Source organism: Coffea arabica, chromosome 4c (genome assembly GCF_036785885.1).
Source record: "Coffea arabica cultivar ET-39 chromosome 4c, Coffea Arabica ET-39 HiFi, whole genome shotgun sequence".
NCBI classification, from domain to species: domain Eukaryota; kingdom Viridiplantae; phylum Streptophyta; class Magnoliopsida; order Gentianales; family Rubiaceae; genus Coffea; species Coffea arabica.
In genome coordinates this window covers 3,287,619-3,299,966 of record NC_092316.1, presented here as the reverse complement: position 1 = coordinate 3,299,966, position 12,348 = coordinate 3,287,619, and the positions used below count along the sequence as shown (strand labels likewise).

General features: G+C 41.2%; 1 protein-coding gene across 1 annotated transcript; it reads right to left on the bottom strand.

Moving 5' to 3' along the window:
- Window positions 1-7,527: 7,527 nt before the first annotated feature.
- Window positions 7,528-8,439, bottom strand: LOC140005029 (protein FAR1-RELATED SEQUENCE 5-like). Its single transcript, XM_072045098.1, has one exon. The coding sequence runs from the start codon at window positions 8,437-8,439 to the stop codon at window positions 7,528-7,530; it is 912 nt and encodes a 303-aa protein (XP_071901199.1).
- Between the last annotated feature and the right edge of the window lie 3,909 nt (window positions 8,440-12,348).

Genomic DNA, 12,348 nt, shown 5'->3' with positions numbered 1-12,348 from the left:
TAAACATTTTGGATTATAGACAGAAGCAGAAAAACCTTTGGCCAAAGAAAAAAAAGAACCTTGCTGTACACAAAATCAAATTGTGTTTCATCATACAATCTTTGTGTCACTGCACTTTGGTTATTACAGTTTCTAATTATAGGATTAAGTGTTTACCTATATTAGCTAAAGATTGAAAGACTGCCAAATATGATAAATGGTAGTATGAGCTTATTATTGAAAGAGCCATGGTTATTATATCTATGTTAACCTGTTATATTAACCTGACAAGACAAACAAGAAGATTTGTTCAGCAACTGAAAAACATGTTTTGGAAGCTTCTGTCAAATTCTCACTTCACTTCACCAAGTAATCAAACGTGTCAAAAATTCTTCCCAATTCGCCAAATGGAAATTGTTGAATCAGAGTTAAACTTTGTACATGCTTCAATATCAAATTATAATACAACTCCACAACGCCTACAAAAAGCAATTACTGAATTAAGTGACACAGGGGACCATATGATAGGCTGTCCAACTGAAAGTCCGAGGACTAGTGTTCCCTTTTTTGTAATCAAGTTTTCAGATAATACGAAAACAAAAAGACTTTTACTGAGGCCGTTGGTGGAATTTAGCTGGAAGTACTGGGAATTTAACAGTTTAGTACCAATATCTAATAACTGACCACCAATTAATTGACAGTTTTCATTGTCAGCCAAAAACATTAACAGGGAGTCTACCTCCCTTTTATGTTCCAGTTTCAGCAACGCCGCAAGTCAACAACAGGGCAACCAAATTATCTATCGAGTCGCAAAAAATGATAATTGCAGGGATGCAATATGGCTGACAGCTTATGTAATTTGATTTAGGTTAATCAGCTTATCTAATTTAGGACAAACCAAAAAAAAATGATTTAGGCAGATCAGCCTACAATATAATCTTTTAGCTGCTGCTGCAATGACAATTTAATAAGGATCATATGCCCAAAAATTAGAGCAGTACATAAACATTATATAGAGGGCCGAGGGGACGGAAGGGCACCCAAAACCCAGTAAAGAAAAAGGAAAGGAAAAAAAAGGGAAAAATGATAAACAAACCTGGTATAAGCTGAGATGGGTAGTAGCCGAGAAATGAAGCGGCGGCCAAGGGGACGGAAGAGGGCCGAGGGGACGGAAGGCTTTGAACCGGCGAAGGCTACAAACCCAGGAACCAAACGTGAAGCAGCGAAGATGAAAGGAAAAAAAAGGAAAAAGTGATTACCAAAACCCAGCTGAGCTGAATTGATGGGTAGCAGCTGAGAAATGACAATAAAAACAAATGAATTGGGCTGAAGCGGGGAAGACTGAAGCGGCGCAGCGAAGAGTATATTGAAGGCGCGACCGAAGACTGAAGACGGAAGAAGTGAAGATTAGGTTTACACAATTGCGGTCGAAATTGGAAATTCGGTCAAAAGCCAATGCTCGAAAGCCAAATTTCATTATCTGTATGTCAGAGAAACACCGGCACATCTTAAGAAGAGTAAAATCGGCGCCGGTGTTATTTTATGTATTTTGACCTTTTTGTTGCAGGGAAACACCGGCGCGACCCTCACATGAAACACCGGCACCGGTGTTATCCGTGGTATTAAGGATGGCCTTTGGGCTCCACGCAAAGACCGGCGCTACTCCACGGCGAAACACCGGCGCTGGTGTTTTCCTTGGAATAAGAATGGCCTTCGGTGTTTCACGGAAACACCGGCGTAACAGCGGAATCAAACACAGGCGTCGGTGTTTGCCTGGGAATTAGAATGCCCTTTGGGTTCCAGGGAAACACCGGCGAAACTGCTGGACGAAACACCGGCGCCGGTGTTTTACTTGGAATAAGAATGGCCTTTTGCGTTCCAGGGAAACGCCAAAGCAACTCTGAAATGAAACACCGGAGCCGATGTTTGTCTGGGAATATGAATGGCCTTTGGTGCCGTAGAGAATCACATGGCCAATTTTTTTTCCAAACTTTTACGTATTTATTTTGTGCTAAACAGAAAACCTACTAGTTTTCTTGTACCAAGGATATTAGCCTATGACTTTTTAAATTTTAGTTACAAACATGTATGTAATTAACATAAAATATATGATTCTGAGTATAATGCCTATAAATAACTACTATTTTATTCGTATACTACAAGAAACCCATAAAGAGTTGGTGAAAAATGGGTAATTTCTTTTTTTACTTTGACATTTTTAATTTATGTTACATACTAAACGTACTAGTTTCCCTTTCATAATAATCTTAGTGGCACACGTTTGGAATTGCAGTTATAAACATTTATATATTTAATATAAATTAAATAATTGAAAGTGAAATAATCATAAATAGCTAGTACTTTATTCATATAATGCAAGAAACTCGTAAAGAACTGGTCTGTTATGGCAATTTTTTTTCTTTTACTTTCAAATACTTCATTTATATTACATACAAACATGGTAGTTTTGCTATCGTAAAAAAATGTTGTGTAACGGCTTTTGAATTATATTTGCAAATATTTATGTATTTAACATAAATTAAATCATTCCGAATAAAATACCCATAATCATCTCAAACTTTTTATTAACAAGCAATCCTATACTATATATAGGGAGGAAGAGTATATTCATGGAATATAAATGTCATCTGTATCATGGCAGTAATATTTTAGGGATAATTGTCAGAAACCTCCCTTGCTTTCCAAATTTCACCGGTTCAAATTGTTACCAAATTTGAAAAGCAATGGACCTACGTCAAATTTTTAAAACCTATACTGGTGTCAATGCAAGTGTTAGAAATTTCAGGGGAGGTTTGTGAAATTATCCCTTTGTAAATAACTCCACATTTATTTCGATTTTTTTATATAGTCAATTTTTACGTCCACCACCGCCCACTGCCACCCCCCTTCACCCACAGCCACTTCCACTCCCACCCCAATTAAAGCACTCTCCGTCTCTCTCTCTCTCTCTCTCTCTCTCTCTGTATCTCTTTCGCTCTCTCTGTTTCCTTGTCCTTCACCCACAGCCACTTCAACTCCCACCACAATTAAAGCACTCTCCGTATGGATCTCTCTCTCTCTCTCTCTCTCTCCATGTATCTCTTTCGCTCAATCTTTCTCCTTGTCTCTCTCTCCCGTTCTTGCTTCATCTTTCTCTCGCTTTTTTCACCCCCAATTTTTGGCCGTCGAACAACCACCACATTGGCCAACGGGGGCCACCGACACCGCCACCGCCGCCATCGCCCTTTCTCTCTCTGTCTCTCTCCCTCTCTTCCTTTACCCCCTTGCTTCGATTTCATCCCTCTGCACTGTCCCCCATCCACATCGTGCCCTTCCTTTTCCGTCGCACGAGCGCCCGCCTCCTCATCTCTCTGTCGCGGTCTCTTTCTCTCTGTCATTTCTTCCTCCCTACGTGTCCTCTGTTCTCCATCTCCTTCGTCCCCTTTGTTGTCTTTGTCAACCACACCGTCGCCACCATACACCGGCACTGCCTCAGCCGCGTCCCTTCTCTATTTGCCTGTGAATCCGTGTCCCTCTTTATTCGTCTCCTTTCTTCCGCTCTACCTGTTGTATCCATCCTCCCGTTCTGTGGTTGGTTAACATCATAGCGCAACGCTGACCTTTGCCCAACATCTCCGCAGTTGTACAACGGAAATACCAATTCCCCTGGTACGGAACCTTCATTGTCACCCACAGCTGCATTTGACATGACGACATTTGAAGGTGGTAGTGAAGACACCACCGCGATGTCGGAGATGCTTTGTCGTTGCGGATTGGTTGCCCATATTCAAACTTCTTTCACGCGAAGCAACCCGGGGCGTAGATTTGCAGCATGCAGCAATTACCCGGTTCGTTCGTTGTTGTAACATTCAGTTTATAACATCCTCCTCTGCCCCTCCATTTATATTGGAGGGGCCACAAACCCCCTACGAACTCAGCCACGTAGATGTTCTTTTTTCAGGTGGGTCGATGTTGATAGCTGCTGCAACAGGGGAAGAGCACTGGCGAGGCTAACAGCTGAGAAGATATGTACACTAAAGGAAGCCAATTCGGCTCTGCAGGCGACGAACGTCCATGCCATCAACTCCAATCAGTGTTTGACGCGTAGGGTGGCGGAACTGGAAAGGGACAATAAAGCTTTGCTCATGATTGCGCAAGAATGCAAACAAAAGCAGTAGTTGTTCTGCCGGAAAATACGGTGTTACAACTTGTGCTTCTTGGTGGTGAGTGTGGTGTATATTGGTGTCTTTGCGTTTTGCTACAATTGGAGTTCAATCTTTTTGCCGAAGGCTACTTGCTTGGGTTGTCTAATGCCAACACACGGACATCCGCAACGATAGAACGTTTACTTCGTGAAACGTCTGCACAGTTACGAAGCACGGTTATTTTTTTCCGACCTTTAGGCCTGCTTTGCGAATATTCCATTCCTCAAGTCCGTTAAACAAACCTTAACATGCGTCAACCTTTTTGAGGTGCAGTTCCACTTTTTACGGTTATAGTCCATTTTGTAAGCTACCTTTGATCGGCAGGACTGCTGTATTTGTGAACTCTGCGTAATTTGAAATATGAAGTCAGACACTTGTTTAGTGTGGCGTACAATATGTTCGCATGCACACAAGCACATTAAACCAGATGCCATGGGCTGAGTCCGTATGTGGACAGCTCATTGAAAGTATTGTTCATACTTGTTGGGAGCTTGGGAAGACGTGGTGCACAACTGTTGAATGCAACGGTGTTTAGCCGTGGCTATGTTTAACACCCTGCAGTTAACACTTGAGGATGCCGTTTCCGCCCTCCCTGGAAATTCGTAAATCTCCTTTGTTAGTTAAACTTGGCCAGCAGCCGCCCTTCAAACGAACATTTACCTGCTTTGGTTCGCTTATATGCAACCAATGGCGCTGTGAATGCAGATGCCGGTTGCATAGTGACTGAGGTGTCAAAACAAATGGAGCTGCAAAATGTTTACGTCGCACGTAAACAACAAACCCCAACGTTTCTCCCCTTACACATTACATTCAAGAAACCAAATACAGAGCACTTCAAATCTGACACAGGAATTGGAAAAATGTAACATGCATAATATTGAACTTACAACTTTACAGATGACCGAACACAAAGAGTAGGTTCAGAACTACATTTAGGTGTGCGCGTTAGTGGACAACAACCGACCTATTGTTGTCCACCACGACCAATTACTTTACGGTGCACGTTCAAATACAGAAGTAACTGCCAATGCAGTGTACCCGAAACAACATGCTTCACCAATCAGCAATGTCGGTTGATGCCGGTACAAGGCCATCAGCGGGTACATTTGGTCGTTGATCAACCTGGCCAACAAGGACACAACATAACTAAAATACCCCTCATCGAACTCAATAACACATTGCTTGCACATTAGTCCCCTGCTTGGCCAACAAATACAAACAAAATTTTGTAATGTAGACGAATACCTGATACGAGGAAGTCCGTGCTGAATGCAGGATGTATCCCAAAAACCCATCAACACTGGCCGGTCGACCCTAATATTTTTCAAGCAATACGGTGGTCAATTTAAAAAAGGCTTGACATGCAACACGAAGGACTCAGTATGCACTAATGTAACATGCGATTGCATGCTACTACATTTATATTACCGATTCCAATGACTTCCCTTGCCGTACGCCATCTGGTCCTCCCTCATCCATGTCCTGCAACCAGTTACACATCCCAATTTAGCACACGCACTCGAATACAACCACACACGGTTTCAGGCTGACAGTTAAAGGCAACAATGTGTTGTTCTTCAAACACCTTACCCCTATCAGTTAGTGGCACTAAACTAAACAAATTATGCGTAACACTAATTTTAGTGATATTATATTCATTTCAGCATATTACTTCGGTCGTAATCGAAGTATGGCAACAGCTTCTGTACTATGTAACTATTCGACCACAACATGTACGCATTACTTAGGAGGGCATGAACATGGGATTAATGTTTGTGCACAACTTAGCAATTCAAAGGTAGCCAGGGATGTGTAGACACAGTTGTGCATATGTTGCACGTAAAATCCATTCCAACCTGAATCCGTACAACAGGGTCCCTTGTTCGCTGCTGCTCCATTTGATTTGATAACTGAACACCGATTCGGCCCGCGGGTGTCGTCCCCGTGTTGTGTTGTTGTGCATGACCAGTGGAACTACACTTTGCATGATGATCATCAGCGTTTGTGGCTCTGCGCTTTGATGACACGTTTGGCACACTTTCTCTTCCCCTGCATTAGTAACAAAACAAATGCAACTAAACCGCACACTCACTCTTTTGTGTTCCATAGCAAGTCAGGTAAGTTAGGTATGCCTATTTATGAATACACAATTGCATTGTGTGCTCCTCATGCATTGTACATGGGATGTTCCTCTAATACGCCATACATATTGTTGCCTACCTCGGTTTCCCTCGACACAGGACTCGTGCTACAATGAATTCTGGGTCCTTAACCCAATCCCTTTGACCCCCTGTTTGATTGGTCAGTTGCACAGCTCCACGGCCCTCGCCTCTTTGGCTCTTGACTTGCAGCTCCTCAGTTCGAACAGACTCATTCTGCAACAGTTCGAATGCATTTGTGAATCCATCCGACGTCTTGCACGCATTCCTGCATACATCATTTGCTGCAGACAGCAGCGTAGAGTATCTGGACATCTCTGTGACGTGCGAGCTGCTTGTTTCAGCCCCCTCATCACTTATTACACGTTCCTTTGCCTGTCGAGTCCACCTCTTCATGATGCAGTTTGGAGGGATCCTTTTCAGTTCCTCAAATAGCATTGCACGAAACATGTGAGAACAAGGCAGCCCGTGTGTTTCCATTTTCAGGCACGAGCACTTCATATGTCGCTTGGACCTGTTATACAACACAGTGTAGTACGAGTAATTGTACGGATGCTTCATGAAGTGCACAGCATTGATTCCATCATCCGTGCCATTAATCCTACAAAATAACCCATGCTTCTTCATTTCCTCCCGTACCACAAAGAAGGTGGACCTAGTAAACACTTCAGCAGCATGTTTTTCCAGCGCTTGCAGCTGTGTCGCACCAACAAGGGTACTGTGCTCTATGACAGCCCGTTGACGCCTCTCTTCATGTCGCAACCGGCCCACAGCTCCCTCTTCCGATACATCTTCTTAACCCATTCGTTATTTTCAAGCCGAAAACGTCTCACAACCCCTGCCCACCTCGTTTCAAAATTAATTGTTGTACAATTCATAAACATGCAAGTCTTGAATGCCTGCAAGAACTCTTTGTCCCTTACATTTGTGGCAGCATTCATTTCCAAATGGAAGCTGCAAAGTCTGTGCTTAGCTGTGGGCATGAATTTTTTAATGCACGTTCGCATTGACTTGTCCCCATCTGTCACAACTGCTATCGATTTCCTCCCATGCATTGCTTCTAAGAATGTACTTATAACCCAATCGTATCCCTCATCTCCTTCCCGAAAGATAAAAGCACACGCAAAGATACAAGTCGAGTAGTGATTGTTAATCCCACACAACACAACCAATGGAAATCTGTACTAGTTCGTATTATACGTGCTGTCGAACACTAGCACATCACCAAAACATCTATAGTCGTCTCTACACACGGAATCAGCCCAAAGCAAGCGATTCAGGCGGCCATGGCCATCTACAGAATATTTGAAAAATAAATTCGGATCACCTCGTTGCTTGCCTAACAAGAATGCAATTGCCGAATCGCTGTCCCCATCACCAACTGCTACCTGCCTCTGCCGATTCAGCGCATTGTACATATCTGTTTCATGGAAACCCAAGTTGCGGTATCCGCTAGCCTGTACAGCTAGTAGTCTCATAATGTGACTTGTTCTTATTCCTGCTTGTTGCATAAGTACTGCCTGTTGCAGGCCCGACTTCCCAACCTTTCTATGTGACCTTATGAAACTAACACTTTCAGGACTGCACAAACGATGGCAATGTCCACTAACAAATTCTACAACAACGTACTTTTGTTTCGACTCGTGTAATCGAACCTTCAAATGTGCTTGACAGTTCACTCTTGTTACTGCCTTGGGTTCCCTTATTCGATCGCCTCTGTTCAGGTGCTTTTGAAGTCTTTCGCCTTCCTTATTGCAAAGCCATGACCTCACTCGGACATGCCCTTTCTTATCTTTTCTCTTGCACCCTTTTCGTACTCCAAAACCGGTTGCTCTTGCGTACATCATATACAATGATTCTGCCTCTTCAATGCTCTCAAACTCCATGCTACCTACATCTATATCATCAATACAATGGAATGCAGCGTTGACATTTGCCCCGTCTTGACCAAGAATGTCCCCTACAACACCCTGCCCTAAAATCCGTTCTGTTCTGCAATTCGTTGTTGAATGGACAATTTTTAATCTGTTGGCACTTTCTTCATCTTCGACACTCGCACCAACATCCCGTCTGCTCCATGGATGCCCTTCCCCCATTTCCATTCGCAAATAAAAATGATCGATATTGGCACTTTTATTGGTAATTCTGGTATGCGGGCTTATTCAACTATGTTGCATTCAAAACTGTCTCCAACAAACTTTCCAATTCAACACCACGAATGAAAGACGCAAAATGAGCTTACAAACCTGTAATAAGCAATACAGGTAATCATTCAGTGCCTTCATAGGTTACGAACATTAACTGATCGACACAATGTTGTTGACGATAAATGTTATGACATGATAATCCCCCAAAAATGCCCCAAAAATTTCGCTCTCTGACAATCAAAGTAGGTTACAGAAAACACTGGTTGACACTTACACTCTAGGTCTTCCATGTGAATGATGAGAAAATTAAAACTTACGCTTACGCTTTCTTAATTGACACTCTCCACTTCTACCTTACCTCGAAACAACCCGCGACGAAGACGAGATTGTACCCTGGGAGTCAATGACAGCAGGTGAGCTCAAAAACCTAAAATAAGGGATCAAGCTAATCAATCAATGGCATCATAGGTGACGAACAATTTTCTGATGTACACAATGTTCTTGCAGGCAAAAATGATTACATGATAATACACTCAAAGTGGGCTAAAGATTCCCCCTGTGACAATCAGTGTAGGTTACACAACATACAGCTTCATCGTTACAGTCTTGTTCTTGCATTTTCATGATGCAATATGGCACAAAATTTGAGTCCAACCTAAACGGAAACGCAACATAAACACTAACCAATACGCGTCCTCGTTTGATACTCGCCACTGCTGCCTTCCATCCACAGGAAGTGCTGACGCGAAGGAGAATAAGAGACACTTGCAATACCACAGGTCCTTCTCTGCACACCATTTGGATTCCCCTTTGCAGGTAATAATGAATTACAACGCAAATCTCCGTAATAGACGGAAAATAACCAACGCACCTTTGTCGCAGTGTTCAACAACAGAATTGATGTTCATGAACGCCGCAGTGTCGCTGTACCTCCGCTGACTATGTCGGAGATTCACAACAAAAGACGGTGAGGCTAAATACAAATTTTTTCCCCGGTTCAGTCCTGTTTTGGGGCTATAGCGCAATTAAACAAGCAACAGTCCCGAGAATCCATTACCTTTATTTCTAGTTTAGTTTCCCAATTCAGTTGCGGCGCTTCTTTTTCCCGCCTCTCCGTTCTTCACGATTTGTTATTCAGTATATGTAAAAATTGGCATGCCCTATGCCCAGAGTGGCAGTAATTAAAGTTTTCTTTTTTCCGCTGTATACATATTTCATGTTTTTGTTTTGCATTTAAAAGAATTGAATGCAAATCATTTATGAAGAAGCACATAAGTCAAAAGGAATGGTGTAAAAGGGAAAAGAATAGCAGATACGTATAGTACTTGTAGTTCATTTTCGAAATACTGCTGTTTTAGAAAAATACCCCAAAAATTATGTAATCCAAACGCAACCGATTATTCATTACTTAAAATACGAAATCACTGATTGTGTTATAACTGTTATATGCATTAGTATCCTAAACAATCAATTTGCCATCCTATAGCACCTCTTGCACACCCATGTTCCCGTTCCCATACATTGATTTATTTCTCGGATAAAGTAAATTAAAATTCGTTGTTCAGTAGAACAGTAGCTCTTTATGCCTTTCCCCCATTATAACAATAGAGTACACATATTTCCATCAAACAATTTGTTTATCGGATCAAATAAAAATAAATCCATTTTTTGTTATTATAATCATCTTTATGCCTTTCATCACGCATAACAATAGAGTACCCATTTTCGCGTGTACTAATTTCTATAGTCAGATGTTATACAGGTACATTACTGACTACTTACCCCATTGACGTACTCGCAGCCTTACTGACTAATACACCGTCTCATCGGTAATTAAAATAAACTTCATAATATTTTGTTGACACCTGTATACAATAATTTCATCATACAACAACCAAGGATTCAGTGCGAGCTGTATTTCTTACATCGGAAATGGTTGAACACTCTTAAATATGGGTACTCTGTTCTTATAATTGAGGAATGTCCTAAAGAGCTAGTGTTTTATTCAATAAGGTGTTTATTTTTATTTCATGGGATAAAAAATTATATTTTTTAGAAAATGGGTTGTTTGTTCTTGTAATGGACAAAAGTCATGAGGAGCTGGTGTTTTCTTCAAAAACGGGTTTCTTTTTGTTTTATCCGCTAATTAAATTGTGTTATGAAAGAACGGGTACTCTGTTCTTATAATGGAGGAAAGTCATAAACAGCTAGTGCTTCATCAAAAATTATTTTCCCAGCGAAAAATGGCTACTGTTTTCCGATACTGCAGGAATGCCGTAAAGAGCGGGTGTTTTATTGCAAACCGGGTTTAATTTTTTTTTCCCATAAACATTTTTTTCCTAGCCTACGACAGGTACTCCGTTCTTATAAGCCATAAAGAGTTACTGTTTTATTCGAAAACGATTTATTTTATTTTCTCCGCCACATACATTTTTATGTGGAAAATGGGGTTCTCTGTTCTTATAATGTACCAAAGTCGTAAAAAGCTAGTGTTTGACTGAACGCCGGTGTTAATTTTTATTTCATCCGATAAATAAATTGTGTTATGCAAAAAAAAAATGGATACTGTGTTCTTATAATGGTGGAAAGTCATAAAAAGCTAGCGTTTTACGACAAAATGGATTTATTATATTTTTATCCCAAAAATAAAGTGGTGTATGCAAACACGGATATTGTGTTCCAATAACGGAGGAAAGCCATCAAGAGCTACTGTTTTATTGAAAAATAGGGTTTTTTTTTATCGGATAAATAAATTCTTTTATGCAAACAAAGCATACTCTGTTCTTATACTGGTGGAAAGGCATACAGAGAATGGTGTTTTACGACAAAAATGGAATTATTTTATTTAATCCGCTAAATAAAGCGGTTCATGGAAATACGGGTACTGTGTTCCTATAACGGAAGAAAGCCATCAATAGCTGGTGTGTTATTGCAAACGGGTTTTTTTTTCATTTTATCCAAAAACTACTCTTTTTTTTTTTTGCAAAAACTGGGTACTTTGTTCCTGTAATGCGGGAAAGCAATAAAGAGCTAGTGTTTTATTGTAACACTGGTTTATTTTGCTTAATCCAACAATTAAATTTTTTAAACGTCCAAAGGGGGTGTTACAGATGTGGTATTTCATGCAAACATGGTACTTTACCATGCCAATGGATAACATTTCAAACACAATCAAAGGTTTGGTCTTTTAATTAACAAACATTCGGTTCCGCTTGCCTTACATAGTTTTCGGGGTACTTTTCAAAAAACTGCACTCTAGTCCTTCGAACGTGAAATACAAGCCCTGTACATTTCTGCAATTCCTTTCCCTTTTACACAAATCCTTTTGACTTAAGTGCTTTCTAATAACAAATTTTCATTCATAACTGCTGTGCGCTAATCATTTTTTCTTTCTTCATTTTTCTGAACCTTCTTTACGCACATTTTTGGTCCAAGGCATTTGCAGCATTTTTGCATTGCAAATGGGTACATTTGCAAATACAACAATGCCTCTCGTTCTACCCTGCAATAACACTTCCTGTCCCAACCCACGACAATAGTACGGAAGTCAGTGTGCTTGTTTGCTTCCATCCGCACACGGTTCTGCTTCATTTCCTCTCCACGCGCTCACCAACACTTTAACGCCTCCGTTTGGACTGCTTTGCCCCCAACACGTGTCGCTGTCTGCCGCCATTCCTACCGTAGGGCCGTTCCTACCATAAAGGTATCCATTGTGCCTGCATTGCCCTTAAATGGCAATGAATGAGATATGATTCGAATTCGTAATTTTCTCATTGTGCTTTACAACCGACCATCCCAGCCCTTCCCGTGTCGGGGACAAACAGGCCATTGACGTGGTTGCGTCTCTCATTCTAGTGA

Bases quoted from the DNA above. Each gene is read 5' to 3' on its own strand.
- LOC140005029 (XM_072045098.1), bottom strand. From the start codon at position 8,439: ATGGGGGAAGGGCATCCATGGAGCAGACGGGATGTTGGTGCGAGTGTC.